Source organism: Condylura cristata, unplaced genomic scaffold (assembly GCF_000260355.1).
Source record: "Condylura cristata isolate star-nosed mole 26May11 unplaced genomic scaffold, ConCri1.0 scaffold00006, whole genome shotgun sequence".
Lineage (NCBI taxonomy): Eukaryota > Metazoa > Chordata > Mammalia > Eulipotyphla > Talpidae > Condylura > Condylura cristata.
This window is the reverse complement of record NW_004567107.1, coordinates 6738677-6763682: the sequence shown is the minus strand read 5'-3', so window position 1 is coordinate 6763682 and position 25006 is coordinate 6738677. Positions and strand designations below refer to the sequence as shown.

The following is a 25006-nucleotide window of genomic DNA, read 5'->3' as shown; positions in this document are numbered from 1 at the left end:
GCCACCAGGGAGGGCCGGAGTCTAAATCTCTTAAAGTGAGTGCTAAGCCTGCCTTCCCTCTCTGGAAGGAAACGCTGTCTCTGTGTTCCAGGATGGCCCACTGTTTGAGGCGGCCTGGAAAAAAGTCAGCAGCTCTGCATCCAAGCCACACAGACAGAGACAGAATATTTCTTCCAACACTGGGCTAAAAGCCGTTCCTTTCAATTTAACTCCAGTTTTAGTTTTGTAACAACTGAATGAATACCAAACTCTCAAAGTTAGAGGAAGGGTGTTTGAATTTTAAGCCAAGGGCCTATTGACAACTTGGCAGTGGCTGGATCGCAGTCCCTAGGGCCACACCTCAGACTCCAAACCCCAAGGCCATGCATAGCCAGACTTTAGTCTCAGGACAAATCCAACTTCTACTCAGATCCACTCCTCCATAACCAAACTCCAAGCAGCCTCAACACAGGCTACACACAAAACCATGTCAGCGACGCTGGCTAATTTACCACAACCCATCTGACAGAGAACTTTTGGCCTCGGCATTACTTATGAGGGAATCTAATGTCCAGAGGAGGTCTACGATCAACTGAGATCACACAAGAAATTAGTGGCACTAACAGTTGAACCCAGAAATTCCCTGCTGTGGCCCTGTGTCTACTGGTGGGGTCACCTGGCAGCTCTCTCAGCCAGGAGCCCACTGCCCCTTAGACCTTTTCCATGCACAGTGGCCTGGGCTTTTCAGTCAACCTTAGAGGATCGCAGTGGTTGGTAACGGGGTTGACCCAGCACATGGGGAAAAGAAGGACATTTTCCTTCATGGGAGAAGGGGCTGATGCCTGATGGAACCCAGAGGCAGCAGAGGCCTCTCCATCACCTTGGCTCTCCCTGCATCAGCATGAGGCTGGAATAGGAGTCCCTAGGGGAGCACATTAGGGGGAGCCCAGAAAGGAGGGGGGGCTGGCGCACCTGCCCTATTCCCACCCCTTGACTCTACCCTAACCGCATCCCTCAAGCTAAGGACTCCACCTGTGGCTTGGCGTTAGCTGCGGCTTTCAAGAGGAGGGAGGCCATCCCTGATCCCTTTGCTTGGGAAGGTTGTCTGCAAGGGCCTGCCCCTGGCCACTTTCTCTAGGGACATGAACCAGACATGGCCCTACCCTTTCAGAACCCCCAGTCTTGTGGCGATACAGCTTCTGACCGCAACAGTGTTATTGTGCTAAGCCAAGGGATGTCTCAGGTACCGTGGGAACCCGGAGGAGATGATAACACTACACCTGGGTTTTGAGGGATGTGAAGGAGTCTGTCAGACAGAGGAGAAATGAGGGCATTCTGTGGCGCAGGAGGCTTCCCTGTGCTCCAGCACCTGTCAACACTTCCAACACAGTGTTTCTCAAACTATCTGTGGCAAAAGACCTGTTGTTTAAAAATCTATCAAAGACCAATACTTTGGTAAAAAATACTTTGAAAAATACTACTAGGAACATCAAATGAGGGCCCTCCCTGGTGGCACAATGGGTTAAAGCGCAGCACTGTGAAGCTTTCCACAGCCACCACAGCACAAGTTCGATCTCCAGCCAGGGAGTGATCCACATGGTACAGACCTCTCCTGTGTCCATTGCTCCCCTCAGCAGTGTATTTCAATCACTCTGCCTGTTCTTCTCCCTGGTCTGTCTCTAGTGAGTCCCCTCACCACCCCCACGTCTGGTCTGCACCCCAGTTCTTAAACACATAAAAAATAAGTCAATGTTAAAAAAAGAAAAATGAAATGAAATTATAAGCAGACACGTGAAATGCAAGCCCCGTTTTCCACATAGAGTCAACAGATACAAACTTTCTGTCAAATGACTCTTAAAGTTTATCAAACCCCCCTTTCACATGTTATAATTCGGACTAGTAACCAGCAGTGTGGCCCGGCACTGGCCCGCAGACCACACTTCGAGAAGCAGGGCTTCTCCCCGTCAGACCTTTGCACGAGCTGTCCCTGTCCCCGGAATGTCCTTCCCTGGCCACCTCTGCCTGATCTGTGCTCCACTTTCAGAACTCGGCTCAAACAAAGCTTCCTCCTGGCGGCCTGCTCAGCCCCAGCTGCTCCCAGATAAGCCCAGCCACGGTGGTTCACGGCCCCTGTGTCACTTCCTGTGTCTGCAAAGACCTGCGTCTGTCTAGTTCGTCACTGTCCTTAGGCCCAGAGCAAGCATTTGCTGAGGCCAGAGAGTGGGAGGGCTGGTCTGGAGGGTCCGAATGCCAAGCCAAGCGCAGATGAAGGGCCACGCGGGGCAGCAGAGAGGCAGGTCAGTTACATGGCAGGGCAGAGACCTGGGCCAAGCACAGTGAAGCTGGGCTACAGACCAGAGGTGGGGGGAGGGTGAGAGCACTCACCAGCCCTTGCCACATGCCCACTCCGTCCTGCACCCCACAGAGAAGGAAGCTGGGACATCTTAGAGGCCAATGTCTATTTCTCAAAGTGTGTTCCACAGAGCCCTGGGGTGCCATGCAACCCTCAGGGCCTGAGTGAGTTTGCAAAGGAGCAGGAAGATGCAAGGCCCTGCCCCTGTTCCATTAGAGCCCACCCCCACGCCCTCATTTCTGCTTTAGAGTCTGATGGGAGAAGCGCTCTCTGGCTTAAACAACCTGAACACCCCAGGTTGGGGGTGGCTGGGGAGTGAGTCTGTTTTGCAAACAGCTGGTGGGGACCAGACAGGGGCACCCCACCACCTGCTCAGTCACAGGAAATGCTGAGGCCCCGCAGCACCCTGGGAAACCCGGGGAAGCCAGTTTCCAGTTTCCCTGATGCTCTGGCCTCGTCTTGGTCATCTGCAGGGAAGTGCCCTACGCTTAAAGGGTGGCAGGGAGGGCAGGGAAGGAGCAGCTGCAGGGGAGAGCCCCGGGCTGGGCAACAGATGCCTAGCATCCCCACTGACCCTACTCCCTACTCCCCTCACGGCCTCAGTTTCCCCATCTGAACATAAGACAGGCCCCATCAGCACGGTAGGAGACAGGTTTGGGTTATACCCCTCTGGCTTCCATTTGGGGCTGCACCCCACACAGCCAGGTGGCCTGGACAAGTTGGGTCACCTCCCCCAGCTGCGGCTTCCCAATCTGTCAGATGAAGATAAAAGTTGCCCAAACCTGGTCTTAGGCAGGGTCCCTGGAAGCAGACCCTGAGGCGAGTGATTCACGTGCAGGTGATTCTTAGAAGAAACTATCACCAAAATGCAGATGGGAACCCCCTAGTGGGGGGCTGGGGGGAGCCCAGCCAGGGTGTTATCTCTGGCCAGGTGCCAGCCTCAGCCCCAGGGCATGCTGGAGAGTGAGGATCCGCTCAGTTGTCTTACTGGGCCAAGGGGGCGGGAATCTCAAGACGCCCACACAGCCGACGCACATTCCTGAGCACATTGGGGCAAAGTGGCTCTTTGTTTGTTTTCAAAGATGTATTTATTTGTGCACTCAAGAACTGGGGTACAGGCCAGAAGTGTGTGGGGTGGGGGGAGAGTGAGAAGATTTCCCAGAGACAGAGTGGGGAGCAGAAAAGTGGATCTACTGAAATGCACTGCTGAGGGGAGCAGGGAGCAGGACAGGAGAGGTCTGCTGCGCCCTGTGGGTCACTCTCTGGCCAGGATCGAACTCCTGTTGCAATTAGTGGCTGCAGACAGCTTCCTAATGCTGCACTTTAACCCCTTGCACCACCAGGGAGGGCCCTAACGCAGCTCTCTGAAGATTCAGGGATGCAGTCTGCTCCAAGGGGTACATGTCAAAGCTGGGGATGGGCATGAGAGAAAGAGGGCCCCCGGGGGGTGTGGGGGAGCAACTGCAGGTGACTGGTGGGGCGGTTGCGAGGATGAAGCAGGAGAACGCCATAACGCCCCTGCGTGGTTCCTGCACTGGGCAATGCGCCTAGATGACATCGGTTGCTTTTTCCTGACTGCTGGCAGGCTGGGGCCAGCGAGCGTGGAGGCCCGAGGAGGCCGTCTGGCGCTCTGGACGGTGGCGGGCTCCTCTGCGCTGGGCCTGTCCCCTAAGCCTCTGTCTTCCCCGCAGCTGCAGTCCATGGTGGACCTGCTGGAGGGCACGTTGTACAGCTTGGACCTGATGAAAGTGCACGCCTACGTCCGCAAGGTGGCCTCCCAGATGGACACCTTGGAAGAGGTGAGAGCGGGGTTGGAGCCGGGGGTCAAGGCGGTACAGTGCTGGGAGTGAGGGCTGTTCCAAAGGGGTCCGGGCAACTCCGACCTGGCCCTGGTGGCCACAGGAAGCTGGACCCCCGTGCAGCTGGACAGAGATAGAGGGTTCTGGAAGGCTGGGTGGGTGACAGGGAAAGAACGCTGGCAGGGACTGCCCCGGGGACAGGGACGGAGCGGGGTGAACGTGGAAGCTGAGGCTGGAGGGTCGGGGTCACCGGAGCTGGCACAGCCTGGCGGCCGCCTGTTTCCTGCATCCTGCCTCTGCCGGCGGCTGGAGCCTAGGGACATACATGCAGCTGCCAGGAGCGGGCGTGGGGGCTTCCTTCCCCACTTCCTTTGCAGAAGGAGGGGGCAACCTGGGCATCCTGTACCCCGGGTGGGAGACTAACCCCTCTCTCGTCCCCAAGGTTGGGGTCACAGTGGCCTTAATTATTCAAAAGGCGCTTGCTGCGTCGTCCATGAGCCAGGCGCTGGCCGGCAGGGACAGAGGTAGCAACTGCTGCTTTTCTACGACTTACGGACACTTCCTGTGCCTGGTCCTGCCCAGCTCTCCGGGTGCACTGACCGTCTCCCGCTGTGGCCGCTCCTCTTGTAATCTTAGGAAATGTGAACTCACATCACATAACTGAGCCAGAGGATCTAAGGAAATGTCTGCTGGGGCTGGAACAAATCAGACATGATTTCCGCAGACACAGAGAAATGATTTGTGAATTATCTTCTGTTTTGCATTATCTGTATTTTGCTTCTGTTCACTAAGTGAGACTCTGTGGGAAACAAGCCTTTTGCTGGCCCTGGCAGGAGGGGAGACTCGCCCAAGGAAAAAACCCAGGATCCAGGCAGCCACTTGGGGTACCTGCTTCTCTCTGCTCTCTTCCCTTCGTCAGCGATTCAGAACCAGAGGCAATTTTGCACCCTGGGAAAGAGTTGGCAATATCTGGAGATGTTTTCGGTTGTCAGTTTGGGAGGGGAGGGGGGAGAAGCTATTGGCTTGGATGGGTGGAGGCCAGGGAGCCACTGATGTCCTGCAATGCACAGAACGAGCGCCCACACACACCGCGGCAAAGCCACAGAGCCGAGGCTGAGACACGGCCACCCTGACTCCCCTGGGAGCTAGTTCGCAAGGCCCTCTCCCACGGCAGCCCCCCACTTCCTCTCAGTAACCCCGACATTTAGTTGTTAAGATCATAATGATCCTCATTTTACCAGCAAGAAATCTGAAGCTCAGAGAGGTAAAGTCATTAGCTTAGGGTAACCCAGCCAGGGAGCAGAGACCAAGGACGTGAACCCTGCTCTGCCCGACTCCTGCCCTGCGGCCCCTGGGCCCTGACGCTTCACGCCCAGGGCCGGCTGCACCTGTATCCTTTTCGGTTCATCTTCTCCTCTCGAAGAACCTTTGTCAGTGAAATCCAGATGCCTAATTCTGATACTTTGCAGCTTCCCAGCAAAGAGATGCTTCCTGCATGTGCTCCAGTAGTGGCCCTACTTCAGCTAAGAATTAGACGCAGGCCTCGCTGGTAGCACAAGGGGTTAAGTCTCAGCACCATGAAGCTGTCGCAGCCCTGTGGCACCAGTTCCATCCCAGGCCAGGCAGCTGAGGCACATGACACAGCAGACCTCTCCTGTCCCCCCGCTGCTCCCCTCAGCAGTGTGCTTCAGTCAGTCTGTCTTTTATGTTCCCCACTCTGTCTCTGGGGATTCCTCTTATCCCCCACACCTCTGGCCTGTACCCCATTTCTTGTATGCATAAAGTCTTACTGGGCCAAGGGGGCGGGAATCTCAAGACGCCCACACAGCCGACGCACATTCCTGAGCACATTGGGGCAAAGTGGCTCTTTGTTTGTTTTCAAAGATGTATTTATTTGTGCACTCAAGAACTGGGGTACAGGCCAGAGGTGTGGCGGTGAGAGGCTTCACCAGAGACAGAGTGGGGAGCAGAACAGGCAGATTGACGAAGTACACTGCTGAGGGGAGCAGCGGGCGGGTCAGGAGAGGTCTGGCTCGCCATGTGGTCTCCTCCGGGGCAGGCGGCAGGCAGGAATCGAACTCATGCGGAAGTGGCTTCAGATTCTCAGTGCTGTGCTTTAACCCGCTGCGCCACCAGGGAGGGCCAATAGACAATTTTTTTTAAAGATTTATTTATGCATACAGAACTGGGGGGCAGGCCAGAGGTACAGGGGCCGTGAGAGGATTCCCCTGAGACAGAGTGGGGAGCAGGACAGGCTGGCTGGCGAAGTACACTGCTGAGGGGAGCAGCAGGGAGACAGGAGAGGTCTGCCACGCCATGTGATCACCACCGGGGCAGGGATCGAACTCATGCTGAAGTGGTTTTAGCTTCTTAGGGCTGTGCTTTAACCTGCTGCGCCACCAGGGAGGGCCCGACAAATTTTTAAGGGGGAAAAAAGTAGACTCAGACAAAGACATTCCACACACTCCCCAGACCTGCCGGTGCTTTGGGGACCTGGAGCCAATACCTGCCAGGCTGCCCAGGTTTCCTGAGTCCTGCCTTCAGGAACTGGGCCTGTTTGGGCAACAGCCTGGTGATGGGCACCCCTAGCTAAGCGGGGGTCCACTGAGAGAGGAGTAGGGTGCTTCTTAACAGCCCCTCTATTCTCAACAGGATTCAGAACCAGGGGTAGAGTCTCAGGGGGCTGGGGCTGGCAAACGCCTGGCAGGGTCTGCAGCAAGGGGGCGACAAGGTGAGTCAGGAGAGCAAGAGTGGGGGCTCAGGGGGGGGCCAGTGCTGTGGAGAAGCCAACAGGAGAGCAGCCCAAGGCTTGGAGATGAGGAAGGTTTGGAGACTCACCCACAGCAAAGCCCCAGATCGCCACTATTTGCATATTTTACAAAAAAGAAGTGTGTTTGTACATATTTACTTATTTATGTGAAACTAAAAGGCAAATATAAAGTAGCAAAAGACTGCTAGCAACTTATGTGGCCACCCATAACAGACCAGACACTAAAATATGGCGCATGTGCACAATGGCCAGTAGCAGGAATGGGGGTGCATACAGACAGACTTGGAGCTCTCCCCAAAACAGGACCAGGGGAAAAGGACAGAGCTTAAAAAGGAGGGAAAGAGGAAAGGGAAGGAGGGACCGAGGAAAGGAAGGAGGCTGTAACAATGGCACCGCTAAGGAAAAAGTGGGGGAGATACTTTCTGGACCCAGTTACGTCTTTTTAATCCAGTGTCATGAGCACACTCTACTCACCAGTCTATCGTGTCTGCACATACTGGCCATTAGACGGCTGTGCCTTTGTTACAGACATTTCCTCCCAGTCTGTCGTTGTCGTTTTTCTACTTTTTTAAAATTTCTTTTTCCCACCACCGCCCTGTGTCCCCTTGCCCCACCCCCGCCCCCTGCCTCTCCCTCTTCACCTCAGGGTTCACAGGACATGTGCTGATGGCCAGTAAGTTTTGGAAGTGCTTTGTGTCATTGAATTGTCTAATATTTGTTTTTATCATCCTGACTTTTTGCCACATACAACTTGAACCTTTCCTCCATTTTGTTGAAAATGGCTGAGTTTCAGCCTTTGTTATGGCTGTGTAATATTCCACGGCATGGCTATTCCATCTCTTTTTGATCTTTTTCATCCACAGAAGGAGATCCTGGCTGCTTCCATGTCCCAGCTATTGTAGAGAAGTACTGTATTTTTGTTCATTCGTTTTTTTTTTTTTATCAAAAAAAAAGAGTACCAGACCCGCCCTGGTGGCACAATGGGTTAGGATGCAGCACTGCAAGCTGGCCACAGCTTCCCTAGCTGTGTACTTCATCAAACTGCCTACTCTGCTCCCCACTCTGTCTCTGGTGAATCCTCTCACTGCCCCTGCATCTCAGGCTTGTACCCCAGTTCTGTATGCATAAATTTTTTTTTAAAAAAGTAACAACAGGGTCTCTGAGCAGCATGCTTGCCCTTCCTGTCCTTACAAGCCCCTGTCAGCAGACGGGGCCACCAAGCTTGATGGCTGGAGTGTCTGCCCCCAAAACAAGAGAGGGTCCGATGAAAAACCTTGGGCCCTCCCCCCACAGAGCATCAAGGCCAACCTGAGCCGGGAGAACGAGGTGGTGAAGGAGAGCATGCAGCACATCAGTGAGCAGCTGCAACGCTACGAGAACCACTCGGCCATCATGACGAGCATCAAGAAGGAACTCTCCAGCCTGAACCTCCAGCTGCTGCAGAAGGACGGGGCCCCAGTCCCCATCGCTGTCCCCGCTGCTGGCCCAGGCAGCAAAGCTCAGGTGGGACTGGGGTGCTGGTTGTGGGGGGCAGAGTGGGTGGGCTTAGGAGCCAGTATGCCAGCACCCCGGCCCTGAGCACCAGTTGGGGGTGGGGGTTTCTGGTTGTAGGACAGGACTGAGGGCGGGCACAGATGGAAAGCCCATGCGGGGCAGGTGTGCGTGGGCTGGGAGCCTGCTATAGACTGAGTGCAGTCAGCTCAGGGGAGCCAGGAAGACGTGGGCGTGCAGCCGAGGGGTCCATTCCCTGAGCCGGGGTGGGCAGTCTCCTCAGTCACTTCTCCAAACCAGTGGAGAGCTGTGGTGACGTCCCTTCCTGCCTGGCCTGGGACACCAGGTGGGCTGCAAGCCAACACTTCCAGACTTCCCTGCTGCAGGTGGGTGCCTGGCTAGGTCAGGCCTGCTCAGGGTAGGTGGGTCCTGCCTCAGGGGCCCTGCAGACTTACTCAACTCGGGCAGCCCAACCCGGGACTGAGAATTCCCGCACGGCACATCCAGACGTGCCCAGTTCCCGTGCAGAGCAGCCAGAGCCAGGCACCGGCTGTGCCATTGGCAGAGTCACCCCCAACACGCAGCACACCTTGAGCACACTTGCAGAAGGCCCCCTCCAACAGACAGACAGATGGCGGAAAGGCCCTTCCCCTGGGCAGAAGATTAGAAAGATGGACACACCCCGTCCGGCGGTATGAAAGGCAATTGCAGCACCGTCTGGATGTCCGCCCCTTTCCGGTCCTTTGGGCCCTTCTGGGGGGGGGAAGAGGGGCAGGACACAGCCCCTGCACTCTGCACCCCAGCCTCGTGTTGGTGAGCCAGGGAAGAAAGAATGACTACTCCAACCTGACTTCCGCCCAGACACGACCCCAGTTCACCCCGTCCCCACCTGTGTGTACAAGGAGGGATGCGCCCGGCCCAGCTGGGGACGAGGAAGCCTGGAAAGGGGGCGGCCACCGGGCCAGGCTCTTCCCCTCCACCCCGTGCCTGGTCTGGCACCGTGTGATGGGAAGTTTGTGTCTGGAACCACCTCGAGCCCGATAAAGCTGGAGGAAGCCCTGTTCCCTGGCCCACACTGGCTTCCTGCCCACTCCTGCGCCAGTCCATGGGCGTGAAGGCGGCCAGATACCCCAATTGCCGAATCTCCTGGAAATCGGCCTAACAATGGGTGGCGTCACTGGCCCTGTGTTCTTGTGCCAGGCCAGCACGGGTGTATTTAAGAGGGTGGAAAATAGCCCACGGGCCGGAACCGCCATCCCCAGGCAGTCCCAGAAGGAACGACACAACGGGAAAGAGGAGGTGCCCCGCCCGCGTCCTCGGGGCCTTCCGGAAAACATGGGGTGCCCCTCTGGCCACATTCACAAGAATCTACAGGAAAGGCGGTGCTGTGGGCATCAAGGGGATGGACGGTGTTCAAAACGGAAGGCCCCGCCTGTTGCCATGGCAACACGGGAAGCGTCTGTGGTGTTACCCAGCATGCGGTTAGTGTTGCAACGCCAAGATTCAAGGGCAAGATTCTGGCCAAGAGAACCCACTTCTATAACTGAGCACAGGGAGCACAGGCAGAGCCGAGAGAGAGTCCTGAAGCGCTGGCAGAAAGTGGCCAGGACCCAAAAGGACGCTGAGCACAAAGGTGCTTGGGACCCACTGAGGCCCAGCCTGCGCCATGCGGAGATCACTGGGCTGCTGGGCCCGCTCGCTGGGAATCCGTGACAGGATGGGTGGGAGAAAAATAAAAGGCCTTGGGACTATTAAAAAGCAAGTAAAAATAAAAGGAAGAGAAAATAACAGAACTTACCAAACATCAAGCTCTGCACCCTACTGCCAGGGTGACCAGGTGTCCCAACTGGCAGGGGGGTGGAAGGGATGCCCCGGACACAGATTTTTTCAGTACTAAAACTAGGAACGAGTGGGGTGAATGGGTCACCCTGGGTAAGTGGGTCACCCTGCTATGGGCCTGAGAGCCTCTCCTGTCCCCCACAAAGACCAGTGAGTGAGAACGACAGATGGGAAGCTGAGCTGGTGATGGGCTGCCTCCCAGGGAGCTGGCCACTGGGACCTCCTCCCTGGGCTGGGGGAGGGGAGGGCAGCAGTTGGGAAATGGGTCAGAAATCCAGCCTCAGGCTGGGCTTCAAGCCTGCAGGGCAGCTAGAGGGCCACAGGGGGAAACTGAGGCCCACCCTAGCTGTGGAGGAGGCTGTGACCGTGAGCACGTGAGGCGTGGGGTCTGCAGCGCTCCCCCCATGCCTCGCCTCCATCAGCCCCCATATCATCTCTCATGTCCCCTGTAAATCTGAGCCTCCCTTCTCTCCAGGACACGGCTGGAGGGAGAAGCAAAGATGCCGACAAGTACAGCAATGTGCAGAAGAGCTTCGTGGACAGGGGCCGCCCAAGACCTCCTAAGGAGAAACTGCTGAAGGCAGAGAAGCTCAGGAGGGAGGACAGCAAGGGCAGACCTGCCCAGCCCACCGCCAGGCCCCGGGCCCTGGCCCAGCAGCAGGCTGTGATCCGAGGCATCACCTACTACAAGGCAGGCAAGAAGGAAGCCGCCCAGGCCGCGTCCGGTGAGCTGGAGGAGAACTGGAACCTTGCGGGGTGCAGTTAGCAGGGGGCGCCCCCTCCACCCAGTCCGGGCTCTTCTCTTGGGTCGGACTGACCCAGACTTCACCTCGACTCGTTACTGCTGGTGCTGTTTGCTCACCCCCTTCATGGAGGGATTGGGGTGAAATGCTGAATCTGTTTCAAAGGGCCCCTGGGTGCTTCTCCAGTATTTACAGGTGTCTCCCCCCCACCACCCCCCCCGCTGGATGTTTCCTTTTCATTCAAAGCTTTGCTGACAGTCTGTACTCATATGCCCCGAGAAGTCTCTGCCTCCATGAAGCTCACAGTCTAGTGGGAACAAACATACCCAGGAGTGATGCCAGGGGTGGGGTGGGAGAAGCCCGGGGCTACAGCCGGGCCAGCCTCCTGGCAAGGGATGTGGAGTCTTTGGGGGTCCCTCTCTTTTCCAGACTGGCCCTGGAGATTCCCCAGCTCCTCCCCCTTCTTTCCCCAAAGGAGACCCCACAGACTACTGTATGGGTGGAGTCTGTGCTTCCGCCAGATCACAGAGCAGGGCAACAAAGCAGTAAATGGCGAGACAAGAGATGAGTTCTAAGAGTCCCCACATTTCTGAGCCATCCCTGCTGGTGTGGCTTCTCATCCCTCCCCCGAACCCCCTCTCCAGATGCCTGTTCTCTTCCAGTGACCCTGAGTGCTATCCCAAGTCGTGCCCCTTCCTGGGTTCTGCCGATACCTCCTTGGGGCCGCCCCTTGCCCAGCACATGTCCAAGGCGCCGGGCCGTGGAACTGTGAGAGACTCCTCCAAGGACTCCCTTGTTTCTGCATCTCCCGGGGGCTCAGGGCCTCTTCCTCCAACCCCTGGTGTCAGCTGCTGGCCCAAGTCCTGCCAGCTCATCCTGGCTGCTGCCCAGACCTCTGACCCTGGCTGGGGCACTGGCCAGGAACAGCTGCGGCATGTGATGCTGCCCTGGCAGGCTCCCGAGCGCAGGCCCGGGGCCACCTGACCACAGTGTGCACCATCACAGAGGAGTCCGCGTTGCCACACAGCAGGGCCAGCTAGCCCCCCGACAGAGGGACGTTGGGGGGGGGGAAGCAAGGCGTCAGACAGCTGCCCTGTCCTCACAAGAGGCCTCGATGCGTCCCCTGGGGCAGGACTGGCACCATAACTGTGGCACCGTCACCTGCCCTGGCTTCCGGGTCCTCTCACACCTGGTCCAGGCCGGGAAATCAGTTCAGAGCAGCGGCAGGACCCGCGCGGGTTTCACAGAGAATTAGTGGCAGAGCCCAGGTCAGCGGCTGCCTTCAGCACCTTCTCCATTCTGTTCCCAGGGCCGAAGCGTCTCTGTCACCTGGTTGTGTGACATTGAGTGTGATGTTGCTTGCCAGGATCTGTGCAGAGCCCCGTGGCCTGGGGCTCCCCCACCTTACAGCCCACCCCCACCCCCTTGAGTCATTGCAACAGCCTAACCAGGTGACGGCGCCTCTCATTTTACAGAGCAGGGCACTGAGCCCCACTGAGGCAGGGAGACTGCGGCGGCTACTCAGCGTGGGGGAGCAGAGCCAGTCTGCTGCCCACAAAGGCCTCCCCAGCTCCCCACCTCCTACTTGGAGGTCCCAGGCAGACATCCCCAGTCAAGGTCCCCTGGGCCCCCTGAGTCTGCCCCAGGACCCCAGAGCTGGGAGTCCACTGATCCTGGGAGAGCCTTGGGCAGCAGGGAGTCAGCTCCTGGTCTTCTCTCCACAGACAACGCCCTCAAGGGCACTTCCCGGCTGGAGCCGCCCCCCAGGACGGAAGGCAGACCACCAGAACCCAACTCTGCTGAGGGTGATGAGACTGGGCCGGGGGCTTCAGAGAGGGCGGACGTGGCCCGGGACTCCCCCACCTCGCAGCCCACCCCCACCGCCACGCCCTCCACTCGTCCCCTGCCCACCGAGCCGCCTTCCCACCCCGATGTCCCCAGCCAAGGTGAGTAGACCTGACCGAGGCCAGCAAGCCACAGCCTTGGCCAAAAAGCCTGCGGCCTGGCAGGTTGTTTATCTGTAGTTTGGTTTCTTGTTGTTGTTTTTCCTTCAGCAAAGCCCTCCAGGTAAGAATGGCTCTTTTATTTGTAAAGGGTTGTTAGAAAAAAAGAGAGAGCGAGAAGAATGGATCGGACATTGCACAGTCTGGAAAGTCTAAAATGCTTGCTGTCTGACCCTTACAGAAAACCTTTGACCACATTTAGATAAAAACAGTAATTTCAACAAATTCTTCTCCAGACATTCCCTAGAATCCCATCACCAAGCCCAGCAACTCTTGCCATTTCTTAACGCCCCCTGCTCATTCTCTGGCCCCATGCTGTCTCCTGGGCTTGTCTCTGCGTAGAGATGTTTCTCGTGACGCCAGCAAGCCGAGGCTGGGGGGCATATGGCTACCTGTCATACAAGCCCAGGTCCCGTCCACTTCCAGGAATCTTTCCTGAAGTTGCCACTAGTGAGGTGACCACAGCTGCAGCTGATCTGGCCTCCTCACAGCTTATTTCTAAAGTCAGAAAACGAAAAAACTGAAAGGCCACTCCTGGGAGGACGGGCTGAGTAAGGGAGAGGGCACAGCTGCCTGGTGGAGCCCGAAGACTTGTCATTAAAGGGCCACTAATGATGTGAGAAATTGCTCAGTGGAGGGAAAACAGGATACATAAAACTGTTCGGGAGGGTTTTTTTAAAGTATGCTGCGTGAGTGTACATGCAAAGAAAAAAAAAGAAGGAAGTAACCCCACTTCTTTGGACAATGGGATTTGGAATGATTTTCATTTTCTTTATTGTCCTTTTGTCTGAATGGTCCGTGTTTTCTGCCATGATCAAGATGGCCTTTTTTTTTTTTTAGATGTATTTATTTATGCATACAGAGCTGGGGTACAGGCCAGAGGTGCAGGGGGGTGAGAGGCTTCACCAGAGACAGAGTGGGGGGGAACAGAACAGGCAGATGGACTGAAATACACTGCTGAGGGGAGCCGTGGGGAGAGGCCTGCTGTGCCGTGTGGGTCACTCCCTGGCCGGGGATCGGACTCCTACGGCAGTGGCTGCAGACAGCTTCACAGTGCTGCACTTTAACCCCTGTGCCACCAGGGAGGGCCCGGAGATGGCTTTTCAAATGAAGGAAGAATGGGGGTAGAGGTGTCAGCAAAACATCAGGAGGGACTGAATCAGACCTCGACGGCATGGGGCCTGTGGTCTGTGTACCCGAGGCTGCACCCCTCACCCCCCATAGGCAGAGAAGCCAGCTGTGAGGGCACCCTGCGGGCCGTGGACCCCCCGGTGAGGCACCACAGCTATGGGCGCCACGAGGGAGCCTGGATGAAGGACCCCACTGCCCAGGACGACAGGATCTACGTCACCAACTACTATTACGGAAACAGCCTGGTGGAGTTCCGAAACCTGGAGAACTTCAAGCAAGGTCAGGGACCCCAGAAGTGGGGTGGGGCAGGGCGAGGGTAGCCAGGGGTGGGTCCACCATGGAGACAGGGGCCTCCCTTGCCCTGTGGTGTCCTGTGGTCCAGATTTCCTAATTGGTCTAGTTCTGAATAGTCAGTCACCCCAAGGAGGGGCTCTGTGGGTGTCCCATGTGGGCTGGCCAGGACTTTGTTGGGGTGAACAAGAGGGGTGCCCTCATGGAGTTGCTCAGTATTGGTAAACAACACCCTTGAGTTCTGATTCCCTGCTAGTCACCCTGTGCGTATCAGCTGTGGCATCTTCCTAGGTCTGGAGGTGGGGTTATCACCCTGTTTGCCAGGGCCCCAGGCCTTAGGAGGGGCTGCAGATCTGGGCAGAGGCCAGCATGGGGCTATTAGCATAGGGAAGGGCAGAAATTTTGTTATCAGATCTGGAGCCTGGTGGGGGGATGGGTCACTTAGCTCCGACCCTTCCTCCAGAATTCAGAGAAGTAAGTGCAGCATAGCATTACAGGGAGAGTTGAGGGCGCTGGTAACCCAGCCTGGAGATCAGGGAAGGCTTCCCAGGGGAGGTGCTGCTGAGCCGAGCCTGGAAACAGAGCAGGAGCAGTCCTGCAGAAGGGAGAGGTGTCCAGCGAGAAGGCCCAGCACAGAGAGGCCCGGCAGCCAGAGAAGCATGGCCTCCGAGAAGGGAGCTGGCGGAATGCAGTGAGTGGGTTGCAGCAGGTCTGGGGAGCCACATCAAGCTGTCTGGACTTATCATGAAAGTCAGGGGGTGTGACCTGGAATAGCCAGAGGCCTTCCTCCTTCCTGTCAAAATTGATCAGGTCTCTGCTTCCTGCAGCTCAACAAGGAGCCCGCTCCAGTGCTAGCACAGAGGGTTTCTATGGGAGCCGGAGGAGAGGCCCCTCACGCAAGCCTGGAGAGATCAGGGAAGGCTTCCTGGAGGAGGGTCATTTGATTGCAAGCTCCAACAGATAAGGCCTTGCCGCAGGCAGAGCCGGTGGGGAATGGCAGCCGAGACAGAAGGAACAGCACAGGCAAAGACCCTACGAGGAAGCATGGGCAGATGGGAGGCTTTGTCCAAACCCTGGCTGGGCCATTCTGTCAGGGGGTGACCCTGAATCTTCTCAGCCTGTCTTATACTCCCACAAGGGACCCTAAGAGCGCCTCCTCCTTCATGGGGCTTGACGTGAGAGCACCATGGCCCCGAGCACCCTCCCTATCCATTGTTCGGGTGACTCAAGGGCCTGGGGGTCCAGAGGGTAGACTGAGGGCGCAGGGGTCGCCCTGCAGCGTGCGGTAACCCTCCGCCCTCGCCCTCCGTGCAGGCCGCTGGAGCAACATGTACAAGCTGCCCTACAACTGGATCGGCACAGGCCACGTGGTCTACCGCGGCGCCTTCTACTACAACCGCGCCTTCACCAAGAACATCATCAAGTACGACCTGCACCAGCGCTTCGTGGCCGCCTGGGCGCTGCTGCCCGATGTGGTGTACGAGGACACCACACCCTGGAAGTGGCGCGGCCACTCGGACATCGACTTCGCCGTGGACGAGAGCGGCCTGTGGGTCATCTACCCTGCCGTGGATGACCGCGACGACGCGCAGGCCGAGGTGATCGTGCTGAGCCGCCTGGACCCCGGCGACCTCTCGGTGCAGCGGGAGGCCACGTGGAAGACGCGGCTGCGGCGCAACTCCTACGGGAACTGCTTCCTGGTGTGCGGCATCCTGTACGCCGTGGACACCTACAACCAGCACGAGGGCCAGGTGGCCTACGCCTTCGACACGCACACGGGCACGGACGCCCGCCCGCAGCTGCCCTTCGTCAACGAGCACGCCTACACCACCCAGGTGGACTACAATCCCAAGGAGCGCGTGCTGTACGCCTGGGACAACGGCCACCAGCTCACCTACGCCCTGCACTTCGTGGTCTGAGCCCCGCGTGCTCCCAGTGGGCACAGGGCTCCCCGCTGTGGATATTTATTCGAGGCCAGGCCTGGGCCTCCTGCTAGGCCAGTGGCCTGGCCAGGGTAGAGCTCCCTAGCAGCGAGTGGAATAGTAATCCCGTCCACTGCACAGCATGTGCCAAGCACCTGCAGCAGCCGCCTCCTCCTCCCCAGGCCTCCTGGGAGGGGAGAGCCGTCAGCCTGTTTAATGGAGGAGGGCACTGAGGCTCAGACGCAACTGTCCCCGCCTAAAGGGCCCCCGTTTGGCCGAGGCAGGCTGTGTTCGCCCCACAGCCCCACTGTACAGCTGGGGGGAATGCACCATGCTCTCCCCTACCTTCAGGCCTCCCCTCCTCGCCCCCATCCCCACCCCGGGCCTCCCCTGGGCCTTGGGACCCATCCGTTAAGTTTGAAGCCTGTGCGTCACCCCAGCCCTGGACTTTGGGCCCCTTGGCTAGTGGCTCTGCTCTTTGCCTTTGGCCAGTCTCCCATCCTCACCCCACCCGCTGTCCAACTGCATTCCAAACATCCGTGGTCACCCAGCCACTGAGCAGAAACCACACCCTAAGAAAATACACCGGCCCCCGCTCCAAGGTTTCCCTCCCTCTGTACTCATTTTCTTACTCTTCACCAGTGCCGTCATTTGTTTCTGCAGCAGCTGAGAAGGCTGCAGGCAGCAGCCTGCTGGGGTAGGGGCTGGGCCAGGCCCCAGGCGCCCCCTCCACCAGAGCGCTGGCTCCAGCCCTAGCCAGGCTTCAGGGCCATCCTTCCCAGAGCCTCGGACTTGGGATCCACCTTGTCCTTTCTCTCTGGTCTTTGGACCCACGGCCCACAGCCTTTATGTACTCAGGGAAAGATCCAAGACTATGCGCAAGACCCAAAGCCAGGCTGGTACCAGGACAAAGCAGGCTTCCTTTGTCCGAGCTGGCCTGGTCATTTATGGGTGGCCTAGCAGTCTGGGGGCAGGGGACAGCGGAGAAATGTGAGCAGGCAGGTCCACCGGAAGCCTTCAGCCTGTGGCTGCAGGGAAAAGCCAAGGGTGGAAGCTAGGAGGGAAGAAAGGGGGCTATGTGGACCAGGGCTCCCCAGTTTTGGAGATGTTGGGGCCAGCATTGCCCCCAACCAGAACTGGGGCTGAGAATGCACAAACGCCCGGCCTGGAACTCTGCTGGCTTCCAGGAGCCTCAGACCCAGGCGCCCGGGAAACAAGAGCCTTCGGGCTGCCCTGATCTGCTTAGGACAATACTCTGAGCCAAGTAGTGTTTCAAGGGGAGACGTTCTCCAGTCCCGTTCCCTGTTTCACCAGAGGAGAAATGCAAAGGTTTGGACGGCGGCTTGGGGTCAACTAGCAACAGGACATAGGCCCTTTCTTTCCAGAAGGGCCCTGTCTATATTCTTTATTCTCCTGGCTTCGAGGCGGCTCTGCCTGGAAAGGCACTAAGCCCCCAGCACCGAGCCAGCTCAACATCTTGGAGGGTGTCGACTTCTGAGCCCCACACTACTCCCGGCCACACTCCACCCCGCCAGCTCCTGGGTAGCTGTACATTTGAACGCATGGTGCCAGGCCAGGAAGCGCAGCTGAAGGAAATGCACTTTGTGCAGGCTGTGTTCTTTGCAGGCTCAGTCAGGTGACATTTGGTTTAAGCTGTAACTCACCCCTGAAATAAAGGGGAATGAGGATGCCGGCCAACCAGGGCCTGACTCACAGCGGTGGCCATCCAGCTCCCCCACCCATGGGCTCTGCGGACACTCCTCAGGGGCTGCACGGCCCGGCCTTTCCCTGGGCCCTGGGTGTGGGGTTTACAAGGCTGTGCCTTTCGTGATATCACAACCCAACCATGCGACACGAGTAGAGGCCCCACTTTCTTCATGATTTTGAAAAGGGAAAAGTAAGAGTCTATTTTGAAAAACTAAACAAGCACAATTGTTATCTGAGGAGGATGCTGGCTGCAGCCCTCAGACTTCCCCAGGCCCTTCTGTCTTTAATACAAGGGTTATGGAGCGGGGTGGTGGTTTCTCATTGTACAGATGGTAGAAGTGAGGCCCAGGGAACAGTCATTTTCATGTAGACAGTTGGGTGGAAAGCCATGCTGTAAAGCCAGGAGACACGACTCCCAACCCCTGTGTGGGTCACCTGACTGCTCCCCTTGCATCTTCACAGTGGGAAGTAGAGAAGCTACCTGTGCCCATTTCACAGGTGAGGACGCTGAGGTGGAGGGACTTACCCAAGGGGACTCGGCACTTTCATCTCTGGCCAGGTCAGAATTCCAGGATCCATCAGTTCTGTTCTCCGCTTGCAGGCCGCCCTAGGGGCAGTCCCAGAAACGGTGGCCATGTGGTCAGCCCACGGGGTGCATCCACACAGGATACTCAAGAAGGAGGTCGGAATTAGCTGGTTAAAGAGCCTTGAATGCCAAGCCAAGGAGTGATAACCTCCAGTCACATTCAGAATGAAGCTGAATGTACCTTAACAGAGAAAGGAAAATTCTCAATCAAGTTTTGTTCTGCCAGGGGTAGGAGGCTGGAGGGGCTTGTTGGGGGGGGGGGGGGGGGGAGACTGGAGCCTGCCCACAACTGCAAATTTGTGAAGTTTCAAGCAAACCTGACCCCTCTTGGACCTTACCTCATTTTGCAACAGGTACTTCAGACAAGGACAGACCTGGACTGGGCATGGCTGGCATTTTTTACCAACCGCAGCCTCGAAGCCAGAGGAAGTTTCCTCTGCTGTTTGTGCATATGGCTCATCAAGAGACTTTGGCCGTAACCTTTGCCTCCACTAGAGATTTCCATGTCTTAATATCTAATCTGTCTGGGAGGAAATAGCGGGGGTCTCTGCCTTGAGGGCAGACACCGTGGGGTTTTGCTAGGAATGATTTGAGGGCACAGGTGTTCCAAAGCACCCCCCCCCCCGTGACAGCACGAGACCCACTTGGTGACAAAAGGCCTCGACACGGGATGGGGTTAGGGAGTCCTGGGTGGACTCCACCTCTTACTTGCTGCAAGCTTGAGCAAGTCCTTTTGCCCAGGCAGCAGCTCCTAGAGCGAGGAGGCACTGTTGCAGACATCACTGATTCATCCAGGGACCACCAAGGACTGCCTTCCAGGTAGTGAACCTCAGATTCCGAGGTTGAGCAACTGCTCAGGGTTACAGATCAAACAAGTAGGAGGGTCACGATTTGAGCTAGGTCTGTTTATACCAAAGCCCCAAACTAACAGTTGTAACTTTTTTTGCTTTGGCCACTAGGGAGCTCAAAGTCACATGTGAGAGGATGTTTAACAATTGTACTAGTCGCCTACTAGACTCTGGCTTCACTCTAAGCTTCTGCTTTTCCTTGATTTCTTTACTCCTATGGTATTTTATCTGTTTTTGTAAATTGCCAGGTATCTTTTTTTTGCAACAAGGTGGCATATATCTAAATAAATACATGATGAAAAACTTGATTTAAAATCTTGACTAAGTGTTCTGCTTCCTCATCGTAATGCACATTTAATAACTTGAGAAAATATTTTAGGTCACTTGACTTTGTCTTTGTACAGTTCTTGGGGCCAGTTTTGAATAATGAACTAGCGCAGAATCTAACTCAGGTGTAAGTCAGACCCCTGCTGGCTCAGCTCCCACAACCCCCCCCCCCCGGTCCCTTGGGCCCGCTGCAGAGCGAGACCGCTGTTCACACTGGTCCCTGAGTCAGAGAATATGGGGCTGAGGGAGTAGTCAGAACAAGGGAAGATACTCCCAGGGGAGAAAGAGAGTCTTGTGGGGAGGACGCTGAGCATCTCCCACGTCTCCCCAGTTTCAGGGAATCACCGAGCCTCCGTGTTGGGTTTGCTTTTACCATCGTCAGGACTTTCTGGTTAATTCCTTTGACTTACTTAAAGAGGAGCTTTCTACACTTATTAAAAAATTCTTCCTTGTTGGCCCTCCCTGGTGGTGCAGCGGGTTAAAGCACAGCACTAAGAAGCTAAAGCCACTTCCGCGTGGGTTCGATCCCTGCCCTGGAGGTGACCACATGGCGTGGCAGACCTCTCCTGGCCTGCCCACTGCTCCCCTCAGCAGTGTACTTCACGATCTTCTTGTTCTTTTCCCCTACCTGTCTCTGGTGAATCCTCTCTCCCTCCACATTTTTGGCCTGTACCCCAGTTCTGTATGTACAAATAAATAAATCTTTAAAAAAAAATTCCTCCTTGTTAAAGGAAAAATACTACAATAGGAAAGTCAGTGATCCCCAATTCAAGGTGAGTTCCTGTGGATTACATCCCAGTGGATACCATGCCTGTGAGCCCCCCAACTGCCCTTGGTGGGAAAAGGGAGATAAGCAAGATCTCAGGGGACATAAAGGGTGAATTAGCAGCAAGAGACACACAGTCCTTGGTGCAATCAGAGGGCGGGGTGGCCAGCCTTCGCCAGTCCTCAGGTACTCGGAAGAGCTCTCTCAAACCACTGCTCGGTGACCTGGATTTAAAACCACCTCTCCAGGGGGTCCCCAGATGATGCAAGGGGTTAGGTCTGCACTGTGAAGCTCTCCGCAGATCCCAGGGAGTCACCCACAGGGCGCAGCAGACCTCTCCTGTCTCTCCGCTGCTCCCCTCAGCAGTGTGTTTCAGTGGGTCCACCCGTTCTGCTCCCCACTCTGTCTCAGGGGAATCCTCTCACCCCCCACCCCCACCCCTGCACCTCTGGCCTAGACGCCAGCTCCTGTATACGTAAATAAATCTTTTTTAAAAAACAGAAAACAACCTCTCCGGACACACACAGGCTACACACTCACACAGAGGCGTGTGTGCAAAGTCACCCTGCAACGTGGCCTGCCCTCCCCGACCTACCCCAACTGCAGCCCAGCCTCTGCAGAGCCGATGAGCTCTGTCCCTACGGCCCCTGGGGATGAGCAGGGTCCTATTCCCCACTGGACAGACTGGCCAGAAGCACAGGGCCACTCTACAGCCAGGGCTGAGGGACCAGGCCGCTCTCACCGCACAGGCCGGCCAGACAGCTGGGCCTCGGGTCACCTGAGCCCGAGCCCCCTCGCCCTTCACCAGCCCCCTCAGCCCTCTGCTGCCCCACCTTCCTGCCCTTGTATCACCAGCAGCTCCCTCTGCAGGGAACCTCCTCCTGGTGGCTCAGGTCTCAGCTAAAATGGCGCAGGGGGGATGCTGTCCCCCTAGGCAGAGTCTGAAGCTGGCCCCAGTCTCATGGCCTCTTGGCTCTTTGCTAGCAAGTCCTCACTAATTTACTAACTAGCGTCTGTCTCCCCTCACTGGCATCTGAATGGCATGAAAGCAGAGCCTGACCCCTACCACCAGGAGGCCCCAACATGTGTCCGAAAGACCGAAGGACACACAGCGCTGGCCCCGGGAGCGGCCTGGGCTCTGAGGCGCGCCCACGGGTGGGTTACGTTCCCTTACCTGTTCATGCAGTGTCTGACGAGAACCCACATAGGTGGGGTTGGACCCAGGTACAAACTTGGATCATTAAGTTTGGGGGACAGACGGGCTATTTCCAGGGGGCTCGGTCCTGCAGTTCTCCAAGAACAAGAAAAACCCGTTTTGGAGGGACCTGAGAGCCCACCCTGGTCTGGCCCCTACGGTGGGCACTCGGCTGCCGGCGGCCGTGGAGTTCCCCAGCGCTCACAGGAGAGGCTCTGCGCCCTGATTCGCATTCCAGGCAGCTCAGAGACCAAGAGGCCGCAGTTTCCAGTGGGCTCGGCTAACCCGGCTCACCTCTGACCCTCCCCCGGGAGGTGGGCAGCAACACCTGAGAGAACACGCAGGTTCGCGGCACGCTTGGGCTGTAAGCCCCGAGCGAGATGCTGGCCCACACGGCCATGTGGAAGGCTGGTGGGCGCTGGGCAACACTGGCTGGCTCAGGGGACCCGTGGGCATCTGGGGGTGGAGCCCCCAGTGTGTCTGGCTCCTGCATGTGGGCCTCAGCCTGCCCAGGACAGCCTGCGGGAGGAGGAGAGACCAGAGGCAGCCACACCTGTGGGGCCGGGACCTCCAGAGCAGGGAGCCGAGGGCTGCACGCCTTGCCAAGGAGCGTAAGCTACTCCCAGGTGCAGGAATCATGGAAGCCAACACCCCCAACCTGCCCATGCCAGAGAGAGACCGCTCTGCCTGTGAGACTTTCCGGCAGGGCTGCCCTAAAGTCGTGGTCGGGGGCCCTGCTTTGTACCGCACTGGTTAAAGTGCAGCACTAGGAGTCTGGCCGCAGCCTCTGCAGCATGAGTTCGATCCCCAGCCAGGGAGTGACCCACAGGGCGCAGCAGACCTCTCCTGTCTCCCCACTGCTCCCCTCAGCAGTGTATTTCATTCCATCTGCCTGTTCTGCTCCCCACTCTGTCTCTGGTCAATCCTCTCACTGCCCCTGCACCTCTGGCCTGTACCCCAGTTCTTGTGTGCATAAATAAACAAATCTTTACAAAAGTAATAAAATAAAATTTTGGTTGGGTGGGAAAGGAAGAAAGAGAGACTATTCACACCTGTCCACAGAAAGGACCAGGTGCAAGCAGGTGCTCCGTGCGGGGGCTGAGTCGCGACGGCCTGAGATCGGAAACACTGTCCAGATGTCACAAGCAAGGCCACGAGCGCACGGCTGCGAGTCCCGGGCTCAAGATCACACAGCTGGCCGTGCTCAGAGCAGCGCCGCCCTCTCCAAGTGTAGCTCCAGGCCCCATCCGAATCACTGGAGAGCTTAAGAAGGGCCGACGCCCAGGTCACCCTAGAATGGGCGCTGTAGTCTCTGGGGTGAGGACTGAGATGTGGGACGTTCTCTGGCGACGGTACCATGCTTTGGGATGGAGGCCCCTGCCCTCCCCCTCGGGCTGCTCAGGAAAAGCACCCCACGTGTGACGGGGGGGATGGATCCTCCATCCAAGCTGCCCCAGAGGAAGGAGCAGAGACGGCAGCCTCAGCCAGACTTGTCAGCCACTTTCCCAGTGGGCGCAGTATGGGCAGGGGGTGGGGGTGGGGCTGCAGGGCACAGGCACAGAGCTCCCTTTGCCCCTAGCAGTTCCCGCCATCCCCTGCCCACCCGTCTGAACTCTGCCCATATCTGGAGCCAGTCCCTCAACCCCCTTCATTCCTGCAGGGACCCCACGAGGCAGAACAGACAGGGCTTTCAGGGTGCGTGGCTGCTGAGGGGGTGAATGATTACCAGGCATGGTCTGCCCAAGTAGGGGTGGCATGTCACGTGCCAAAGGTTGGCTGGGCCCCTTGGCCGCGGGGCTCTCATTCCAGTGGTGCAAGGACAGACACTTTATTCTCTTCCACAGCAAGAGGCCTCTGGCCCTCAGCATCTGGGCAGCACCCCTCCGCCCCCCACCCACCCCCACCCAGGGGTCAGAGCCTTCCTTCTCCATGACCCAGGCAGAGCAGATTAGATAAGCGTGATTCAAAAGCCAAGTTTCCCAGGTTTTTTTAAGCCAGGAGTTTTATCAACAGGGAAAGTTACTGTTACCAAGATATGGGCCCCAACCTGCCTGGCTGTTCTGCATGAGGCCCTGCAGCTGGGACGAGCTTCTCCTGGAACAGTTGGGCTTTTGGAGCCAGACAGCCCTGGATTTGAGTCCCGGTTCTGCCGCCCCCCCCCCCCCAGGGGTCTCAGGCATCCACTTGAATTCTCTGCTCTCTGTCTCCTCAGCTGTAAAATGCGGATGACAAACTTGAGCTTCCCAGAATGGTGGGAGGCGAAACGGCCTGGTAGAAGGTGCCGGAAGGGCATTAGGAGACAATGTGTCACCGTCACTTTGACCCCCGGAGCCTCCAAGTGAATTGTGAGCGTAGACACACGTCCTCAGAGCGGGCCTGTGGGTTGGTAGTAGCTGCCCATGGGAGCTGCCAGCCAGGCTCAGGGTGAGGGTGGACAGTGAGCGATTAGCAATGTCTGCCATGAGAATAGGAAGTGAGGGCGGTGCTATGAGTGCTACATTTTGTCATTTTCACTAGAGGGCAAGGCCCAAACAAGGTCTTGCTCTTAGTTTTGCCCTGGACTTGTGTGCCAACCTCGACACTGATCTTTCTGCTTATCTCCTTCCCCCTCTGATCATTGACTTCAGCTGTCAAAGTGAACTTTCTAGAATGAAAGTTAATTTCACTCCATTACGTATCACTGTCCCGTGGTTCATTGCTCTGAGGATCCAATCCATGCTCCTGAGTTGACATTTGAGACTTCCATGACCCTCCCAGTCTCATCCAAATATCCCAAGCTGAGCCCCTTCTTTTCCAAAAAGGGAGATGATCAAAACCGAGGAAAATCAAACGGAAAACTGACTAGTCTTGCATGATCAGTTCAAGGTAAGAGAGGCGGTCCAGAGACCTGGCAGCCATTTACCATCCACAAGCTTAACAGACCAGAGGGAGCTGGTCAACTTCCAGTGACCCTGAGATGCAGTTTAGCAAAGCTGGCATCCTGCTCACCCCTAAACACTCTGACGGGATTATCGTGAGTTTCGTGCCAAGAGACCATTTACCCTGCTCACTCTCTCCTGATGACGGGTCCAAGACAAATCTCTTCCTCAACAAGCACTGGATGGAGGTTTCCAGCCGCTGCTTTGTCTAAAGTTTTCTTGTCTGAGCCTCTCTGGTGACACACAGAGTAAAGCACAGCACTATGAAGCTCTCCACAGCCACTGCAGCCTGAGTTTGATCCCCGGTCAGGGAGGTGACCCACAGGGGGCAGCAGCCC

At 56.9% G+C, this 25006-nt stretch overlaps 1 protein-coding gene across 1 annotated transcript in view; it reads left to right on the top strand.

Annotated features, from left to right (window-relative positions):
• Positions 1 to 18877, top strand: part of OLFML2A (olfactomedin-like 2A) — a 31903-nt gene extending 13026 nt beyond the window's left edge. Inside the window, exons 3-8 of the mRNA XM_004677345.2 lie at positions 4024 to 4131; positions 8195 to 8404; positions 10707 to 10956; positions 12699 to 12920; positions 14202 to 14387; positions 15714 to 18877. Coding sequence (XP_004677402.1) covers positions 4024 to 4131; positions 8195 to 8404; positions 10707 to 10956; positions 12699 to 12920; positions 14202 to 14387; positions 15714 to 16318 — 1581 coding nt within the window. The 3' untranslated portion in view covers positions 16319 to 18877. The remainder of the gene's footprint in view (positions 1 to 4023; positions 4132 to 8194; positions 8405 to 10706; positions 10957 to 12698; positions 12921 to 14201; positions 14388 to 15713) is intronic.
• Positions 18878 to 25006: the final 6129 nt, after the last annotated feature.